At 42.0% G+C, this 21,293-nt stretch overlaps 1 protein-coding gene across 2 annotated transcripts; it reads left to right on the top strand.

The window, feature by feature from the left end:
* The first annotated feature begins 313 nt into the window (after positions 1-313).
* Positions 314-16,125, top strand: Ankrd34c (ankyrin repeat domain 34C). Of its 2 annotated transcripts, none has more exons than XM_048793170.1 (2): positions 314-988; positions 11,501-16,125. In XM_048793170.1, the coding sequence occupies exon 2, from the start codon at positions 11,538-11,540 to the stop codon at positions 13,155-13,157; it is 1,620 nt and encodes a 539-aa protein (XP_048649127.1). In that variant the 5' UTR covers positions 314-988; positions 11,501-11,537; the 3' UTR covers positions 13,158-16,125. The 2 variants fall into 2 exon arrangements, with proteins under 2 accessions (XP_048649127.1, XP_048649128.1); XM_048793171.1 differs by lacking the exon at positions 314-988 and adding an exon at positions 9,392-9,492.
* The last annotated feature ends 5,168 nt before the right edge of the window (positions 16,126-21,293 follow it).

The raw sequence follows: 21,293 nt of genomic DNA, 5'->3' as shown, positions 1-21,293 counted from the left end.
TCTACAGGAAGTCCCGGGAGTGGGTTGGAGGTGGGCTAGAGAACCGAGTAGGCAAAGAAATCCGAAGGTCCGACTGCAGAAACCTGCACTAATAGATGGCTCCCAAGTTTTACAGGACCACTCTTGGCTTTCCGCTTCTCTGCCTCTCCTTCCCACACTGTGGACATCCATCCTTAGTTCCCAGAGCATTTATGAAAGGATCTAAGAAAGGCAGAGTTGCAGAAACCACCAAAGAGACAAGAGTTCGAGTCCCTGCCCCTACTGAGACTCGCAGGTCAAGTCAGACTGTGGAAGGGTCTGCTCGCTTCTCCGGACCCCGAGGTCTGCGGCGCGGGGTCTGTGCGCACCGCCACGTCCCCGCCCCGGGCTCCGCAAGACTCGTGCAAAGTTGCAGAGCGAGTCCGCTGGGAAGCGGCGGCGGCGGGCGCCTTTCCCCCCAGCTGCAGGTAGGCACTTCCCACCCCCGCGGCCCCCTCCTTCCTCACAGCACACACACCCACACAACCCTCTCCAGTCGCGGCTGGAGAGCTGCTCTCAGGCGCCAGCGGGCAGCCGCGCCTCATCAGCCAGTAGAGCCAGCGGAACACCGAGCTGGAGAGCTGGTGCTGCGCAGGAGACCTGCAAACCAGCAGCTTGAAACTGGGGGACGAGCCTCACGTTTCCTTCAAGCTTCTTTCTCTTAACAAAAAAGAAAGAAAGAAAAAGAAAATCCTCTGTTGCCACCTCAACTTGGAGGAGCAGGGCGTGATTCGAAAGACTGACGCAGGTTTCATTCATGGACCTTGAAGTTAGGGCAAGTCACTCAACAGGACCCGCGAGGCCAGGGGTAGCCCCAGTTCCTGAGCGGGTTCAGCCTGGCGGTGCCCTCTGGCAGCCCACCTGCAGCCGCCAGCGGAGGTTCTGGGCGCCTTCTGACTGTGCTTTGGAAGTAATGACATTACCCGTGGTCTGGACCCAGGTGGCCTCCCTTGATGAGCGTCCCTACCAGGTAAGTGCTTCCAGAGGGGTCTCCCCTGGCTGCCTAGGCGGAACCTCAAGCTCCCGAGAAGTAAGTCCATGCTGTTTAGCCTCAGGCAGGAGGCGGGGACTGGTAGGAGAGAGCATGCTTTTATCACAGGAAATTGTGGGAGACTGGAATGGAAGGCGGATTTAAAATATTTTATTTTTGCATTGACGCGTGGGGATGAGATGCGTAGGGGCCTGAATTTTTGTAGGAAATGGTTGCAAAGCGGGGCTGGGTGATAGGCATCTGGATATTTTTGCAGGAACTGAAGAGGGAGCAAAGTCTTAAATTTTTGCAGAAACCTGTGAGAAGTGGGCGGTGAGATGTTATGATCCTGAAAATGCGCACGAAATTGTAAAGAATATGTATCTGGGCATTTCTGAGAAATGGTGGGAGAAGCACTTACCGCCCTGGCTTCACCTGACCCCCATACTCGGCCTTCTCGACGATGACCATAGACAGTGGCAACAATGGACGCTGACACACCCGGCTACCGCGGCCTCAGCCCCTGACTTCAGCACCTCGGACAGCCCCCTCCCCCTCCCTGGCAGCTTAAAGCACACAGCTAGAGCTGTACAGCCCCGGCTTTTCAGTCCCAGGCCACCGGTGCTGTCTGCAGTGGGCGGATACGTAACACCGCCCCCAGCTTTGCGAAGAAGGGCTCTCGAATAGCAAAAGCAAACGTGGAGCTCAATTTTTGATCTGCTTGTAACTGCTTCCCGTGACTGCAGAAGGAAGAGGCGGAGTATAAAGAGAGCCCCCAAGCTTCGAATGCAGCTGAACCGGTGGCCTCCCGGGTTTGGGAAGGTGAATCCCAACTTCCTGAAACAGCTAACATTTATAAAAGGCTGTCCATGTGCCAAGGCCCTGTGCTAAACGCTCAATGGGTTAATTTTTATAGAACACCATGAGTATACTCTTTATGTACTATTATTATTTCCATTAAACAGATGAAAAAACTGAAGCAAGAGAGACTGAGAAACTTGCCCAAGAATATACAACCTGAAAATATTACGGCTGCCTTCTTAAACTCCGTGCCAGCCTGCAGTAGTGGGAGGATATGCCTGAGCAGAATTGCCTGCATGAAATAGCTCTGAACTTAGGAACCAAGTTTGAATGAAAGACATAGTTAGCACTTAAAAACGTGTCTTTGAACAAAATTTCTAAACATGTCTGAACTTCAAGCTCAGTATCTGTAAAATTATAATAATACTTTCCTTGCAGAAGCATGGGGAGCAGTGGTCAAAAGGATCATATATGGAGATACATCCAGCGAACTGTTAATTGTGGTTGATTGGGTGGGGGATTGGAAGGGAGGAGGCAGGTAATTGGAAGAGAAAAAGGACTGTTAATGAACACTAGTGGCACACTACAAGGGTCTGGCCTCAGAGCAGGGCTCAGTGGAAGGAATTCAGGATGAGCTTATTTCAGCATACCAATCCCTTGGACTTTTACAGGACTTCATACAGGGTGTTCATGTATTGCCGATCATTTGATCATTTTAACAGGCCTGTAAAGTAGGCAGGATTTGGGTTATTTTACTCATAAGGCAAAATGATTCCTGCCCCAAATATTCAGAAACCTAGTAAGCAGAGCTGGGATTAGAATCCAGTTCTCCTGCATCTGTATCCTGAATCCTTCCACCGCAGGCTAGCCCTTCCTCAGTAGTTAGGACTGTGGGGGTAATCACAGAACTATATAAAATATAGTTTATATTTTTAAAAAGTACTTATAAAAAGGTACATTTTTATAAGCACTTTAAATATATGAAATTGATGACTTTAATAATTTTCATGTACAGCAATAGCAATCTCATGAATCAAAGTAATCTTTGTTGATTATATTCTGTTCCATGAAGAATTTTAAACAATTTATAAAGCTTCACAAGATGTCAGAAAGTAAAGGACAGACAAGATACAGGCGATAGCCAGAAATAAATGAATATCAAATGTGCATATTATAAAGTCCTAGAAACTTGCTCTGGGTCATTAAGTACAATGAAAGTATATCCCTACACCTTTTTGAGGGAACATGAGAAACTTTAAAGATGATTATAAAAGTCTGCAGGCCCTTCTCTTCTGCACAACACGTCCCTCAAACCTCTGAGAAATCTGCCACTGGACCAAAGAAGGGAAGTTTAACTGGAAACCTAATGTCAGTATGATTTAAGAGAGGGGTGACAAAGTGAATGGCATTATTTCTTTACTGAGGCAATTGTTAGTTACATAATTAAAAATGGCTAACTTGAGCATACTGTACATTAAAGTTTACAAAAGGGGCTTCTATACTCATAAGGTTATTTCAGTTTTCAAGCAAACTGAAGAGGTGAGCAGCTAGGAAGTGACAGAAAGTACAAAAACCACAGCAACATGACGATGTTCTTATATTTTGCTTTTATATGTAAAACTGCATCCATACATAGGCCAAAAAGTACTGGAATGTGTGAATCAGGTCAGTTGTAAGACTACAGAGAATGGCAAGGCCTTTTCAAACTGAACAATAAATAATTCATCTTAACACATTCAAATTTAAAAAAAAAATTTAAAATAGTGTGCCAGTTAAACAATATCTGATTGTGGGCCACATTGACTTTCAGGTCTAATTTGCATCCTTGGCTTAAGATCCAGGCCAAAGAACTAGACTGGCATGGGAATGAAAGACCTTGGATTCAGAGAGATTAAAAGGTTTAATCTTTGTCTGTAATTTCTATTTCTAAATTCATGAAGCTTGAACAAAATTGCTCCTCTCAGTTTAAAAAAAGTTTAGGACTTCCATAGCTTTTCAGACAATAAAATAATCAGAGGACTTGAGGATAAAGTTGGCATCCAAATACTCCCTCTATTAGAAAAAGCATCATTTGAATCTCTGGATGTTGGTAATATTCAGTCTTCAGCATTTCTTCTCTAGACCCTGTGCTATTGAACGTTATGTTAGCTGCCATTACAGTGGAGGTGAGATAAAACAGAAAACAGCCCTGAGAGCATATCAAGGAAGGAATCAGGCAAACTCTGTCCATTTCTCAGTTTACTTTTCTGAAACACATGAAAAAGTGGTCACCAAGTTTTTAAGAAAAAAAAACCATGGTGGCTAGAACAACCCAAGTTGGGATTTCAGTATCCTGGTGTTATGCCAACTCTTTTCAATGATTTTATTTTCCTTCTGGAAGGCATCTAATCTTTCCAGCATTAGGTCTTCTTACCATTTAATCTCTGTGATTCATGATAGAAGATAAATGCTCAAGTTAAAGGACATTAGATTTTGGTTGACCCTCACATCTAGTGAATGACTATTCAGTTCTACCTTGCAAACATCTGTCCAGCTTGATTCTTCTTCTGCATCCTTACTGTGGCAGTTCTGATCTTCTTCATCTCCCAGAGGCTCTTGAGTGGGTTCCCATCCTCTCAGTCCATTTCTCACACCATAGACAATTATCATATCACCCTCTTCCTTATAACTCTTGACTGGTTCCCCACTTCCACATAATGAACATCAAACCTTCGGGACAAGGCTACAAAGAACCTTGAATTTGATCTCTGTAGACTTCCCCATATTTTCTTGTTCTACCAATGCACTCCCCACTCTTCCTACACCACCCTGAACTATGAAGTTCACAAAATATTTGCTCTGCTACCTTCTGTCTTATAACTTATAGTTACCCCTAAGGGTAATTCCTTACCCTTTTTTTTTTTCCTTACCCTTTTTGATTCAACAAATTTCTGCTCCTTTTTGAAGACCTCGCTCAATTGTCTTCTCCTTATGAATCCTTTTCTAATCTGCACCTCTAGGTCCTCGTGGTACTCATATCTGTCTGCTGCATGTTTGTCCTCCATTCTGGGACTTACTATGTTGTACTGTACTTATTTCATGTAAGGGTTAAGAACATGGACTTTGGACTGAGTCTGGATTTGAATTCCAGCTCCTCAACATACTGCCTGGTTATTTTCGGGTAAGTGACTTTATCTCCCTGAGACTCAGTTTTATTTTTTCACAAAGTCAGGATAATAGTATTCATCTCACAGTATCACTGTAAGAATTAAATGACATAATGCATGTAGAGTATTCAGCACATTGCTTGGAGCATGGTAAGCATATCATAAATATTTATTATTATTAAAATATACATCTGGCTTACCTCTAGATTGTAAATACCTTGGCAGCTGTTCCTGCATTTTATATAACTCTTTATCCTGGCATGGCATAGATAGTTGATTTATGTTTGATGATGCAATAATAAATGGATGGATGAGCAAGTAATGCTAATGTTTTAGTCAGGACTTACTTGATTATAAGTCACAGAAATTAATTTGAGCTATCAAAAGCAAAAATATGCTAATTTATTGAAAGAATTCCAGAATGTTCATGGACTCTGAAGGCAGTTAAAACTCAGGAGGGGTGGCGGGGAGAAACTCTCTCTCTCCAACTCAGCTTCTCAGGCCACTTGCTTTTATTCTTCTCCCTCTGCACATGTGGCTAACTCATAATGCAGCCTAACATCTGGAGTGCCCAGTACATCAGTTCCTACAAACAGCCCAGATGACTGGTGTTTTTAGCCCCAATTTCAAGTTCCACCAAAGAATGAGCCGCTGTGCACATGCAGCAGGTCAAATAGCTGAAAGCAAGAATATTAGGTATTCTCTAGAGAGGGAGGAAGTAGATGTGGCTATGCAAGTCTGAGAGGAGCACTCTGTAGGGGGATAGATACACAATTTAAGGGGTCACCGTGAGCTGACAGGAAACCTCCACACAGTCAACCCTGATCACTGAATGACCACAGGCATTTGGTTTCTCTCTAGGCTTCTTCACACTTGGCTTTGGTTTTCCCATCTGTGAGATGGAGAGAAAACTTCTTGAAAGGGGATTTTATGGTTAGTGGAGCACTTGGCATTAGTCTAAGGCAAAAGCATACAAATTAACTCTTTGCTGGGTTATAAAACACTGGGAAGTAAGAATGAAGGGAAATGAAAATGAGGCAAGGAAGAGCTAGCCTCAGCTTCATGGAGGGTCCTGGGGAAGTCACATTACATCTTAGAAGAGGCTATTGGGCAAAGAAAGGGAGATGAGTTTTCCAAATATCTCTTCCCCTATCACTATTTCCTATTTGCTAACATCTGTTCTACAAAGAGTTAGCTCTCCCACTTTCTGGATTGAGTGACCTGTTCTCTCCAGGCACCTGCTATACAAAATCAGGCCAGGGTCAATTTATCCTGGTTAGTTAAAACCAGGTGTCAGGCACCTGAATTTAAGACTAGAGGTAAGGTTTGGGGCTCACTAAGAAAGCAAGCAGGCAAGTGGCCAACACCCAGAGAGGGAGGCATTGGGTGTGGCTATGTGAATCCGTCAAGATGCATGGGTTGAATCTGGTGTAGTTTGTAAGGTTGTTGTCAATCAGCCATGTCAACTGCAGTCTTTTAAACTTGAAATTTTAATTTAATTTTAATTTATTTCTTGAAATGACAAGTGTAAGTTAAATGCAGCGTGCCGGCACGACAGTTAATGTTAGCCCAGCACATTTTATCTGGGCTATAAGAGTGAGGTGCGGAACCTGATTCTGTCCTCAAACAAAGCTCTTGCATTTTCATAGTTTAAGGAATTTCAGTAGAGAGGCCCACTGTGAAAAGCTGGTGATAGACAGCCTGCAGAGCAGCTCGGTAAGCACAGAATGTTGTGTCTAAGGGTGGGCTCCACATTCCAGATTACAATAAATAAATGAATAAATAAATAAAAACAAAAAATAAGACAAAAACAAAACATGGATGTTTTGCCTTCAGTTTGCTCCATTCTTTAGGTGCTTGTGGAGAGTTGATTAGGGACAAGGACACTAATTCCAAGCAAAGGGGAAGAAGCAGTCTCCTAGATATACTTTTTTTTTCTTTCCTCCTTTTCTCTTTTTTTCCTCCTTACCTCCCTCCCTTGACTTTGAGGTGGACTAGAGGTATGCAATTGTACCACACACAACATAAAAGGTAATCCAACTATCCGTCCATCCTCCTTCCCACCTCCCTTCCCTTTTCCTCTTCTTCCGTTTCTCCATCATTTCTTTATCCTACTTTTCAATTATCACATAGCTGGCAGAGAAGAAAAGATGGTATTTCTTCCTCAAGAGCTCAGAATTCTGTGGACAGGCCGACCCAGATGATTAACAAGATCGATTCTCCAATAAAGAGAGTTGCAAAGTATTAAGAAACACAGGGGACACAGCATCCGGTTTCTACTTTCAGTGTGGTGTGGGTGTGTGGGGGGATGGGCACATGTGTGTAAGAGAGAAAGAGAGAGAAACAAAGATAGTGCAATATTCTAGGGTATGCACATGCTATATTTTCTGTATCCATGTTCTTCTTAATGAGTTGTTTCTAGTTTTTGTCTTTTTGAATCATGCAACCAATGTCTTTTGGTACATGCATTAATTACTAATCTATTACTGTGACTGGACCACCCCCGAATGAGTGGCTTAAAACAATAACCATTTTTTTTTTTGCATATTTTTGCAGTCTGGGCCAGGCTCTGGATATTTCTTCTGCTGGTTTTATCTGGGTTCACTCAATCAGTCATCCAGCTGGGGCTAGATGGTCTCATCACATTCTGGCAGCTACCTGGACCATCAGCTAAAGCTCTATGTGCCCCTTTTTGTGGTAAATCTAGACTTCCTCACCGAACAGCTGGATTCCAAGAGAGCAAACTTGGAAGCTGTAGGTTCTACAGAGGCTTTGCCTCAAATTTACACAAAATTACTTTTGCCTCATTTCCTTGGTCAAAGCAAATCATAGGGCCAACTCCTTGAATATATGCCAGGAAAGGAGGACTTCGTGGTCATGTTTTAAAACTGACCATGGGTAAAAACCTAGGCATGGAACATCCGGTCAGAGTGTGGCTTTAGTTCAATTTAGTGCTACCAAGTTTCCCAGCAGGTGGCCTGTTGCTCCCCAACTTCATCCATTCTTGGTTTGTGAGTCTGTCTAATTTTAGCCACTCTGGTGAGGATGTGGTGGTTTCTCATTGTGCTTTAGTTGGCTTTTCCTTGAGTACTAATGAGGCTGGATACCTTTTTATGTGCTTATTGGTCATTTATGTATCTTCTTTTGGAGGAAGTGATTTGTAGGGGTTCTTTATATAGTCTGAATATGAGTCATTGTAATTTTACTCAACTCTCCCTCTTGGATTTTGAGTGATTTTCTTCTTGATTACAAAGGAAGTAACATTTGAGCTGAAGTTTGGAGGAGGATGAATAATTAAAGAAGATCAGGGAGGCCTTATATCTAGAAACATGAACAGTGCCAAGAGGGAAAAAAAAAGTGGTATGTTTGAGAAATAATGAGATTTCAAGGTAGGTAGAGTGTGACAAGGACCAGAGTTTCAGGGGATGATGCTGAAGAGGTGACCTAGGGAAAGGACATTGATGGAATGGAGAGAAGCATATCTTCATGGGACATTCCCTTTCATTTAGCTAGTCCTTGGTAATTCTTCAGATCTCCAGAGCTTGGAGACTGAGAAGCTTATCAGAGCATAAGACTCTGAACATAACAACCATAAGTATAACCACTGAGGAGTGACAGGGATCTTCCCCTCATGCACACACAGGGGAAGATAGGTGGGAGATTGAAGGAGAAGGAAGGAAGGAAATGGAGAGACAGAAGCAGAGACCCGTTATCAATATCTTAAATAATATGTGGTAGCATTTTTTGTAGAAAATACGGCAGAAACACATAGTCACATTTGCAACAAGATCAGATTCAGAAAAAGCAGAAATTGATCTGAAGCCGAAAGATACAGATTAGACTGTAAACCTTGTTACTTCTGGAGAGTGGCTTCAAGAAGGGGTTGGTGTGGGTGAAGGAGACCTTTTCCTCTTTAAATACTTAAGTGTGTTTTTTTATAGAAAATATCTATTCATAGATTCAATTTTTTTGAAAGGAAATAAATCTATTTCTCAACTTCAATTAAGAGAAGCTTTTCTGTCCATTTTCATAGAGAAATATAAATTGATAAGTAACTGCTCAGGATAGTAGAGTAAGAAAAAAGTGACGTGGATCAGATGAGGAGGGAACTCAAGAACTGTGGCCAGTGGACCACACAGGTCATTGCTCAGCAGGTGCTGGAGGCTCAGGACGTCCACAATAGAGACTATGCTGGCAAAGATGCCCGCAGGTATGATTCCCATGGCCTGGCCAGGCTGCCCGTTACTCCTTATCTGTGAAAGGCCTCAACAACACATGGTGTGGAGGTTTTGAGGTTCTGAGCCCAGGACTAGCTAACTCACACATGGAGAACAAAACACAGAACTTGAGTTTGACAAACCCCAGCAGAGGAAGCTTAGGTTTGAGCTTTATTTCCTCATATTTGTGAGCAAAAGTGTAATCCTCTTCTCTGTCCTCTGCCCCTTATCACTTTAATCAGAGGGAAGGATATAGCATTGCATTGTTAGAACTCTTCTGAATGAAGAGAAGGAGAATTCTGACATCTGCTGGAAGAGTGGGGACTCAGCCTGAAAAGAGGTAAAGAGGTGACTAGACTGATTTGTGCACACACACACACACACACACACACTTAGTCAGCTTTTTCGCTGCTTTGACCAAAAGACCTGACAAGAATAATTTTGGAGGAGGACGTTTCAGAGATCTCAGTCCATCAACAGTCATCTCCCTTCCTCAGGGCTCGAGCTGAGGCAGAACATCATGGCAGAGGAAAGCAGCTCAGGACATGGCCCCAGGAATCAGAAAGAGAGACTTCACTCAACAAGGACAATATATATGCCCTAAAGACATGCCCCCAGGGACCCACCTCCTCCAGCCACAGCCTCTGTGCCTACAGTTACCATCCAGTTAATCCCTATCAAGGGATTAATGCACTTAATAAAGTTAAGACTCTCATAACCCAATCCTTTCACCTCTAAATTTCCTTGCAATGTCTAACACATGAGCTTTTGTGGGACACCTCACATCTAAATCACAACACACACACACACACACACACACACACACACACACACACCTGTTTTCCCTCTATTAAAACAGTAGTACCGATTTATTTTAGGAATACAGTAAAAAAGAAGGAAATTAAACCCTATTAAGCCCCATGACCCAGAATAAGGAATAACATGGCATGTTTCTTACTAGTCTTTTTATTACACCAAGAAAATTAAACAATTATTGATGAGGTAACTCATTCACCATGTATGAATCATTGCCAAATGCTGAAATAAGCAGTAAACAAGGTAGACACAAACACTTCTTTTAGGAACTTAGATTTCTCCATCTGTGATAAGTATTGTGCACTCAATACAACAATGTCTTACATTTGAATCAGGAAAATGCAAATTAAAACCACGCTGTGGTTTCATCTCACTCCAGTTAGAATGGCAACTATCAAGAATATACATAATGATAAATGCTGGAGAGGATGCAAGGGGAAAGGTACATGTATACGTTGTTGGTAATACTGCAAATTGGTACAACCACTGTAGAAATCAGTACGGAGATTCCTCAGAAGGTTAGGAATGAAACCACATGATCCAGCTATTCCATTCCTCAGTATTTTCCCCAAAGAACTGAAATCAGCAGACTGTAGTGATAACATGCATTCTGATGTTTATAGCAACACAATTCACCATAGTAAAGTTACAGGAATCAGCCTTGGTGTCAATTAACAGATAAATTAATTTTTTAAATGTGGTATACATACACAAAGGAACAAAGAGGACTAAAATTATATCCTTTGTGAATAAATGGATGGAACTGGGGAACATCATGCTAAATGAAATTAGCCAGACTCAGAAAGTCAAGGGTCAAATGTTTTCCTTCATATGCAAAACCTATAGGAGAAAAAGGAATAAAAGAAAAAGGGGAATATCATGATAATAGAAGAGAGATCAATATTGGAGAAGTAAAGCATCAAGGAGAAGGGAGGAGAGAGGAAAAGGAGAACTGAAGAATGAAATTAACCACATTATGCTATATTCATGAGTGAATATAACACAATGAATCCTACTTTTATGTATAATTATAATGTACCAATTAAAAAATACACATATAAATAAAAATTGAAAAGACCAAAATAGAGGATGGGGAGAGGAGGAAAGGCAGGGAGGGAAAGGGGAAATACTGGGACATTAATTGGATTGAATTATGTGCACACATGAATATGTCACAATGAATCCCACTATTATGTATCATTATGATGCACTAATAAAACATTAAAAACGAAATCTTGCATTTGCAAAATAGTTAGTACATGTTAGGCATTATGTTAACTGCTTTTCATGTGGTTAAGTGTTTTACACACACCATCACAAGCAATCTTCATGATGACTTAATGAGGTAGGTCACTACTACTCCTAGCCCCAATTATAGATAAAGAAACTCACTCAGACACCTCAGACAACTTAGCCAAGCTGACACAGCTTGGGGTCAGGCTAGGATCTCACTGTACCTGACCCTGTCACAGCCATGCCGCACACATCAGCAATAGAATACCTAACGTTTTCCCCTCTTCTTCCCTTGCTAGGTCTGACTGCCCTGGTGGATGGAGATTCTAAGCCAGTATGATGGATGATGACACGGAGTTGAGGACTGATGGAAACTCCCTTCTGAAGGCTGTGTGGCTGGGCAGGCTGCGGCTGACCAGACTCCTCCTGGAAGGGGGAGCTTATATCAATGAGAGCAATGACAAAGGCGAAACGGCTCTCATGGTGGCATGTATCACCAAACATGTGGACCAGCAAAGTATCAGCAAGTCTAAGATGGTGAAGTACCTGTTGGACAACAGGGCAGACCCTAATATCCAGGATAAGTCTGGAAAGACTGCTCTCATCCATGCTTGCATCAGAAGAGCCGGGGGAGAAGTGGTCTCCCTACTACTGGAAAATGGAGCTGACCCCAGCCTTGAGGATCGCAGTGGGGCTTCGGCTCTGGTTTATGCAATAAATGCAGATGACAAGGATGCATTGAAACATCTCATTGATGCCTGCAAAGCCAAAGGGAAGGAAGTGATTATTATAACAACAGATAAGTCATCTTCCGGCACCAAAACTACTAAACAGTATCTTAATGTCCCTCCTTCACCCAAAGTGGAAGACCGACAGTCACCTCCACTGTGTGCGTCTCCTTCTGACATTGAACTGAAGGCTCCAGGCCTGAGCTCTCCACCAAATGAAAAAGAGGATGTCTTCTTCGGCCTCCAAACAGGACACCCAAGTGGCTGTAACACCTCTAAGATTCTCAATGAGCCTGGGTCTCCCACTAGGAAAGTCAGCAACCTTCCCACCAGGAAAGTGGGGGCCCGCTTGCCCCAACTGAAGAGGCTCCAGTCTGAACCCTGGGGCCTGATTGCACCATCTGTGTTGGCAGCCTCGTCTCGTCAGGATGAATCCCACTGTGCCAGCACAGACAATGAGGTCATCAGGAACATCAGTGACATGTCTTTCCATAAAAGGGGGCCCCTCTCCAGAACCAACAGCACTGATGGCAAAGACCCTGCCCTCTTCCCCACAGTCCCAGAGCAGGCTCTGAAGGTTCCATCCTCTTCAGCCCCAGCATCCTGGAAAGCAGCCTATGAGAAGGGCCAGGCTCCCCACCCTCGTCTGGCAAGGAGAGGAGCTCTCCCTGTTGACCAAGAGAAAGGTGGCATGTGCCCATCGGGAGCCTCTGCTCTCAAAGAGCCAGCATCCCTCAAACGGCTGGAAAATGACCTCTATGACTTAGAGTTACAACCAGGGGCTGACTCACCCAACTCCATTTCCCTCGAGCCAGGCAAAGGTCCCTTAGATAGAAAGAAGCTCAACAGCTCCCACTTGTCTCTTTTCCATGGCTCTCGGGAGTCCCTGGATGCCGTGCCCACCACATCCCCCAGCTCTGTGCGTCGCAGACCCCCGCATCTTCTAGAAAGACGAGGTTCTGGAACTCTGCTGCTAGACCGCATCGCTCACACTAGGCCTGGCTTTCTTCCACCTTTAAATGTGAATCTGAACCCACCCATCCCCGATATTAGACCGAATAGCAAACCTTCTTCCCCACTTGCTAGTGGCTTAAAATCTATGGTTCCTGTTGCTCCAAGTTCACCAAAGAGAGTTGACTTGAGAAGTAAAAAGAAGCTCCTCAGAAGGCATTCTATGCAAATTGAACAGATGAAGCAGCTGTCGGACTTTGAAGAAATAATGACCTAGAAACCTTCAGGAAGGCTTCTCCTCACGTCTAAATCTAGGTAGTTTATGGAAGGGACCAAAATCTAGACCAACATAGCCATGTAGATCCTCTGTCTCTGCTCACTCCTCAATGCTGGTATGTGGCCACTTCAGAAGACATGGGAACAGGGTGCTACTTCACCTTTGAAATAAATGCAGGGATTATTTCACTTCTGAAATGATTATTTCGCTCCTGAAATAATCCCTGGGTTTTTACAGGCCTACTTGAAAAGAGTTCAGGATAATTGGGTTTCAGAGATGACATTACAAGAAAAAAATAATTCCCCCAAGGAAGACAACCTTTGCAGTTTGAAGGTGACCCAGCAAGTATGGTGATTTAAGCTGTGGATCCCAGTTACTTGCCTTCAGACAAACAGTAAACGTGAGTTGAAGTCATGAGACAGTATTACAGTATGCTATTCAGAGCCTATAAAGTAGCTAAAAAAAAAAAAAGAAAAGAAAGAAAGAAAGAAAGAGAAAATGAGGCTTTAGCATTTGTCCAAAATGTGCAAAAGCTCAAAACTAATCCCTAAGCGCCTGAATTTGGCATCTGGGTTCAGTTTGATGATAGAAGCAGGATCCCCCATCAGAGAGGGTCTGGTATGTGGGTCTTTCTTGCCTCTTGCTATTCTGCAGGCACTGTTAAGCATGGTTGAGTTCTGAAAGATCTCTTTTCAGATCCAGAGATGTTCACAGACTCATTTGGGTGTGCTGTGAGTCCCTACATATCACATTTTCGTGGCTCCATTCTGACACGTCATTGTAGATGGTGCCTCAAAGATGAATCTTGCTCCCAAGATGCAACTTTTGCCAGACCCCTGTGCAGACATAGGCTCTGTGTTGAAATCTAGTAAAGAACAGTCAAAGAGAACTAATTTGGACTTGAATGTGACACAATTAATAGAACAGAACTACAAGAAATGTTACCGATTATTCTTAAGAAAACTCAATGAATACTACCAAAACCGGGATGATAGGTGATGATGGGATGTACTTGGATTGAAAAGTAAATTGGAGCCGAGCACAGTGGTGCACACCTGTAATCCCAGCAGCTCAGGAGGCTGAGGCAGGAGGACTTGTAAGTTCAAATCCAGCCTCAGCAATTTAGTCAGACCCTAAGCAGCTTAGTGAGATCTTGTCTCAAAATAAAAGATTAAAATAAGGGCTGGTGGGTGGGGGGCATGGCTCAGTGGTTAAGCACTCCTGGGTTCAATAAATAAATAAATAAATAAATAAAAGTGTCGTGTCTGGTCCTCAAGCTGATGGCAAAAAAATGAGGACCATTTCATTTTCCAGCCTGAAAATTTTAGGGGATATCAAATGTCATTTCTCTTTCAGTTAATAGTTAATTCAAGAAAAATCCAGTTTTTTCTTTGCCTGAATTATGTAGGGGTTGGGAGATTCATAGGAATAATCTATACAATCCTTTGAAGAAATTAAGTAAAGTCTCACTGAAAGACTCAAGTGTCTCCTTGAGATCTCCAAGATTCTAAAAATCCTAGTTCCTAAATTTATTTGTAAAGTAAAAAAAAAAAAAAAATCCGTAACATAAGCTCTACATTTTGTGATATTTCATTAAGAACATTTGCTAGAAATTTGTCTAGATATCCCAAGCAAAAGTGTTACTGATAGTCATTAATTATAAACAAAACAAAATTGCTTATTTTAAAAAATGATTCGTTTAGGGAAAGCTCTTAACCTCAGCACTAGTAACACTGGAGGCTGGGTCATTCTTTGTTCTGGGGGCCTGTCTGTCCTGTGCACTGCAGGACATTTAGCATCCTCTTCAGCCTCTGCTCACTGAGTGACAGTATCACCCTGTTCCCTTCCCCCCAGTTGTGAGAACCAAAGATGTCTCCAGACATGGCCAGATGTCTCCTGGGGCAGCATCACCTTGGTGATCACCAGGGCTGTAGAGAATGGCCGTGCCTGTGATGGAAATATGTGAAGAATCAAAGTGCCGATCGGAGGTGTGGCACACAAGCACCCAAACTCAAGCACTAACAGGATCTTGTATCTTGCAGGAAGGGAAGAAAATGAGAAGAAAAGCATGTAAGGTAGTGAAAACCTACTATTCGTGAACTTGTTTAGTGTGGCCGATCCATATGCTGTTCAGACACATTTAATTGTTAACAGTTCTCACCAAGTAGATGTGAGTATAGGCAAAGAAACAGCTAGCTCTACTGCATTCCAAAGAGAATCAAACAGGCAGCCACTGTTTTCAGTGAGTCATTGAAAACACACATACACACACACACACACACACACACAGCACACTTTAAGTGCTTTTCCAGCTATTGTGATTGCATCAAAACTAGCCTCTGCTAGTAGTGTTTAGCTGTGGGGATAGCAAGAAAAATGCTGCAGAGGAGCATTTTTCTAAACCTTTAGCTAAGACTTGAAAATCTAACTTATCCTCAGTAGTGACATTTATAGTGATTAGCCTGGGTGAAACACCAAACATGACTTGAGTGGCTCGGTACATTGCACGAGCGTGTAGCACTGTACTCTCCTGCCACTCGTGGCCTGTGTCAGTCCCTGTGACCTCTTCATCAGCCTTTCTCTAGGCAGTCATCAGAATGCTGCCTTCTCCCACCAGTTCTTGATGATGCATTTGCTGAATTAGACTGTCCTAAACTAGTACAATGGTGAAAATACCATGGTTTACTCATAAATAAGAAATTTTATCTGTGTCAATGAGCCTCATGAGAATGCTTTTCAAGAAGCATATTTTAGATGCAAACATGCTTCCTAGACCAGAAGTTAGCTTTTTTCCTTTTGGAATCCAAGAGTCACTCTCTAAGTTAGCTTCAAACTAGAGTTTCATAATTTAGCCCCTTAAGATTCTCTGGACTGTTTATTAAAACGTCATTCAGAAAGTGAGCCTAAAGTTTGAAGTCTGGAATGTTGATTTAATTTCTAGACATCCCAAAGCTTTTTTATTTTTTTTGAGAAAACAAAACACAGACCATTTGCAATCCTCTTAGAACTTCATCAAGCAAAGGTCCCCTGCACGGACCTTCTTCCTTTGTGTGTGCTGGTGCTTTAGACGTATCCTGTGCTGCCTGGACTGGTCCTCTGCAGTATTCTATCCTAGTCTCAAGCTGAGGATATACTCAAAGATGTATCAAAATCTATGTAATAAAACTATTTAGTTGTTTCTAATATATCAATAAAAGAGATATTACAATCCTTCAATAGTATTTCTCATTTTCCTCAGTGAAATTTTAATGATAAATATTACCTTTCCTTTACAATGAGATTGATATGATTGCCTAGTAACATCAACCTTAGCAAACACTCAGTGTTTTATGTTCATGTAATTTCACAAATTGATTTAAAATTATTCGAGCATGTTGGTTTCTCTCCTGGTTTAAGAAAGTGCAATGAATGATTGCCACTCATTGGGGGGCTTTTTTTTATTAGTTACACATGACAGTACAATGATCTTGACATATCATACATTTGAATCAAATGGGGTATAATTTCTCATTTTTCTGAGTGTACAGGTTGCAGAATCACATTGGTCATACAGTCACCTATATGCATACAGCAATAATAATGTCTATTTTATTCTGCTGCCCTTCCTATCCTGGGGCTGCACTTACCAACTGTAAGTGGCTCAGACTGCTGGATATCCGACCTTGGGCCTTGTTTCTATGTTGGCCTGTGTGAGTGGAAGTTGACTTCTGTTAGCTCTTATTCAAGGGCATGGTAACGAGAATAAAATAAACTAGCTGGATGGTCCCCCTGGTCTCTAGTGATTCTCTGGAAACCTTACCCTTAAGCTCTTCTCTCAACTACTGAGATAAGTTAAGAAAAAGAGATTTAAAATGTACTAATTTTAGCATTCTTTTCCTGACTTCTACCTTCAGGAAAAGGGAGGCCAATGTTTCTAAATCTTTTGAGGATAGATTGTGAGAGATGCTCCTGGAGGAGGAGAAAATGGTGGGGGCGGAAGGCTAAGGGGGGAAAAAAAAGCCTAAGTGGCTGACACTGGAGGAGAGAGCATATTCTCAAGACTGATAACAGGTTCAGAAGTCTGATCCCTCGAGTGGAACTTGCTCCTTTCCAGAGCAAAACCTTATAGAGGAGTGGCTCCGTGGTGCACCTGGGGAGGCCGAGCCTGGGTCAAGCTTGGCAGGAAGGCATCTGAGTCGCCTGCCTCAAAGCCCTGCAGCTTAGACAGCGGGAGCAGGTCGCTAGGGAGATGAAGATCAAAGGGAACCTGAGCCTGAGCGCTGTACAAGGCTGTAGATCTCCGCGGAACAGGGAGGGAGCGCTCCACAATGAGAGCCGGACTTCTCTGAATCTGTGTTAAAGGATGTGGGGACTTTAATCAATTTTAATTGATTTAGAAAAGCAAAGATATGTGGCATTTCTTACATCCAAAAGTGATATAGAGGAATTCACAGCATCCCGTGCTTTGTCCAAGTTACAAAATGGCACGTGCACCTGGGAGGTAAGGAGTCTGCCTTGCACTTGCGTTTGCCTGGGGAAGTTATCACAACATCTAGTTGTGTCAACAAAGGGAAAAGAGGCTGACAAGTTTCAAGGGTGCTCCCTAGCAGAAGGTGAGTTTGAGGTCCCAATTCTAAAAGACTGGCTGTGGAAGGGGATCTGTTGATATGACAGAGTTAAAGCCTGGTGGGGCCATTGGAGAAAAGAGTAATCACTGTGTGTGTGAGGCTTGGAGGGAAGTGGAAGAGAAGTGAAAGGGTCAAAGAGATTAAGGTCCTGCCAGAGTGAACAGCCTGATTGTTAAACCACAGTGAAAAAAAAAAAAAAAAAGAAAAAGAAAAAGAAAAAGACTACCAACTCCAATTTTAAATAAAATTAAAGCAAGCTTGTAATTCCAGCTAGAACTGTCTCTCCTGAAATCCTTGGGTTGGAGAACAGTACTCCAGCTCTCTAGGAGCATGGTTTAATAGCACAAAAAGTTGCAAAAGGAGGGTGTCTTGAGAACTTACAGATAAAAGGATTTTGACAAGCATAATACAAGGGCAGATAGTAGGTTAATGATCTAAATGGTTCAACATTTCAAGTTAGGGAGTAAATTGAGATCCCAACACCAGAATTTATGAGGTGCCACTAAAGTTTCAGAGAGGTTGTTACCTAGCCAGGGAAAGCCAGGCATGGGTGAGTTCAAGGCACGGGCAAGTTTTTCTAAGCAAGTTTAGAAATAGCAGTAATTTATAGAAAAACAAAAATTAACTTTTCATGATTTTGTGATGAGATGGCTCCCAATCTTAAAATGGAATTAGGCTGGGTTCATCACTGATGAAGAAAACCACCTGGAGTCCTCTGCCTCCTCTGGGCTGCTGTAATCAGAATCACAGACACTCCTGATCTAGGGCAGAGAGGATTTCCCATATGGTGAGAGGTAGGGGTCCAAATTAATTTTTTAATGATCTCATTAAAATCTAGTAAATATTTAATCCTTTCTTCACTGCGGTGGTAGCTATTTGGTATATCCACTCAGTTTGATTTGTCCTTTCTCCTTCTTGCTGTAAGAGCCTGACTTGGCTCATGTAGTCACACTGTATATCCTTGCAATTCTTTTGGCTGAAGAGAAGCTGAGCCCAGCCTTTGCTCAGAGGGAAGTCCTGATGGTTAATAGTGGTAGTCCCATTCTTCTTACTAGTGATCAGCATCAGCCAATGGAAACCAGCATCAGCCAATGTGCACATGGCCTTTCCCTTGACAATGCCCTAGATCCAAAGATGGGTTCATGACCTAAGTCCAACTAATTGCACAAAAGGAAAGGACTTCATCCCATAACCAAAGGAAATATTTTTTCCTTCCTTTTTCTTGTCATGATCAACATGTTGTTTCAAGTTTATTTGTTTGTTTGTTTTTACAGCCTTCTGATGACAATGAGATAATAGAGTCTAAGGATAAAGCCAATTTGCAGAGGCAGGAGTGGAGGGGAGGCCAAGAGAAGGGAAGTGAAATGAATCCACAGCCCTGATCATTATGTGCCTGCAGCCCACATCACGTCCACACTTTCCTTTGTGTGACAGGACATATTTCTGGGCCACTTAACCTATTTGTAATTATTTTTCATTTACTTGAAGTCAAAAGCATTCTGATATCACTGACTTGAAATGCCATCTTTGTAGTATGCTAAATTCTTTCTTTTAAAATTCTTGAGTCTATTTCTGAACTTTTCCATCCCATCCTATTCCATCCCATCCCATTCCATCCCATCCCATTTCATTCTATTCTATTTTAGATGTATATGCTGTGATATATATCACAGCACAATGCTTCATTATTCTAGGGTTTTAAGTCACTTTCACAAATTGTGGGAAACATACACTTTCAATTCTCCTTGTTGGACAAATTGTTCCTTAGAGTTGTTTCTTTAAATGTTAATTTTTTTTACTGGGATTATTATTGAGATTTGATGGCATTATTTTTTTTATATCAACAGATTTTTTTTCTTTACAGATTAAACCTTCTACTCACAAACATGGATTATTACTTAAAAGATTTAAATCTTCATTATTTTATCCTTCATTAAAGTGTGCAATTTTCTTCACACAGATTTATACATTTCTCTTTTTTTATTTCATTACCCAGTATTTTATATTTTTGTTTGTGGATGATATTCTTTCCTACACCATTGGCTATTGCTGGTATATAGCAAAACTGTTTTTTTCTAATGTGATGACAATGATAATGCCCACATAATTTTTCATTAAAAATGACAAAATGATCCCACAATTCATATGGAATAACAAAGAGCTGACAATAATTAAAATAGTTTTGAAGAAAAATAATAAAAGGGAAGACTATCTCCTCAGATGATAAGATTTTAAATGTTACAATAATCAACAATGCAGTCATAGATAAACTGACCCACAAAAACAGAACAGAGAAGAACCGCATATAGGGATGATGGAGGTGGCATTGCAGATCAATAAATGGCACTGAGACAATTTGTTCTCCAGATAAAATAAAAATGACATGGAGAATTTTAAAGCATAAAGCTAAAAACCCGAATGAACAAAGCAAGACTAATTTTGATTAGAATTTTGATATCTGCATTTATTAATGAGATTGATCTCCAGTTTTCCCCTTTTCATGGCCTTTGTCTCTATTACAGTCTGGATCTTAAGTGTCCCCCAAAGGCTCATGGGTTAAAGACTTGGTCCACAACCTGTGGTGCTGTCAGGAGGTGGTGGGATCTTTAGTAGGTGGGGCCTTGAGGGAGGTAGTTAGGTTACATGGGGTGTGCCCTTGAAGGAGACAGTGCCTCAGCCCCTCTTCTCTCTCTTTGCTTCCTGGTCACCATGAGGTGAACTGCTGTACTCTACCACATACTCTCTGCCATGATGTTCTGCCTCACCGGGGGCCTAGGAAACAATGGAACCAATACAATCTGAAACCTCTAAAGCCATGGGTCAAAATAAATCTTCCCCCCTGTGAAGTTGATTTTCTCAGGTGTTTTGTCACAGTGATGGAAAGCTGACTGATACAGTCAGATGTTTTTCAATACTGGGGATTGAACCCAGGGGTGTTCTACTACTGAGCTATATCCTCAGCCCCTTTAATATTTTATTTTGATACAGAGTCTCACAAAGTTGCTGAGGCTGGCCTTGAACTTGTGAGCCTCCTCCCTCAGACTCTCAAGTAGCTAGGATTAGAGGTGTGTGCCACAGTGCCTGGTAATATCAAGTTTATTCTAGCCTCATGAGAAGAATTTGGGACATATCCTTTCATTATATGTTCTGTGGAAAAGTGTTTTTTTTTTAAATTTGGATGGAAATGTTCCTTGATTACTCACTTACAGGCTTTTCTTGTTAAGCAGATCTTGCTGGTTAAACTTTCTGGGCCAGGTAGGATTGAGTGAGTGTGTGTGCATGTTTACCTGCGTGTGCATATAGGTACAATTCTTGTCTTCATTTATAAGTGAGCCAATTGAGGTATAAAGAGGTTAGGGACTTGCCAAGGTCACACAGCTGGTAACTGGTAACCAGGGTTTGGGACTCAAGTAATTCAAACCCAGAGTCCTCTTTTTTATCAAGTAACTGAACTTCAGAATTTCAAATAATAATTGTTTTAGTCTATTTTCTGTAACTATAACAGAATACCTGAGACTGAGTGATTTAG

The sequence above is a fragment of the Marmota marmota genome, unplaced genomic scaffold (genome assembly GCF_001458135.2).
Source record: "Marmota marmota marmota unplaced genomic scaffold, marMar, whole genome shotgun sequence".
Taxonomy (NCBI): Eukaryota; Metazoa; Chordata; class Mammalia; order Rodentia; family Sciuridae; genus Marmota; species Marmota marmota.
Note: the sequence above shows the minus strand (reverse complement) of the source record. Positions and strands in the feature narration are given on the sequence as shown.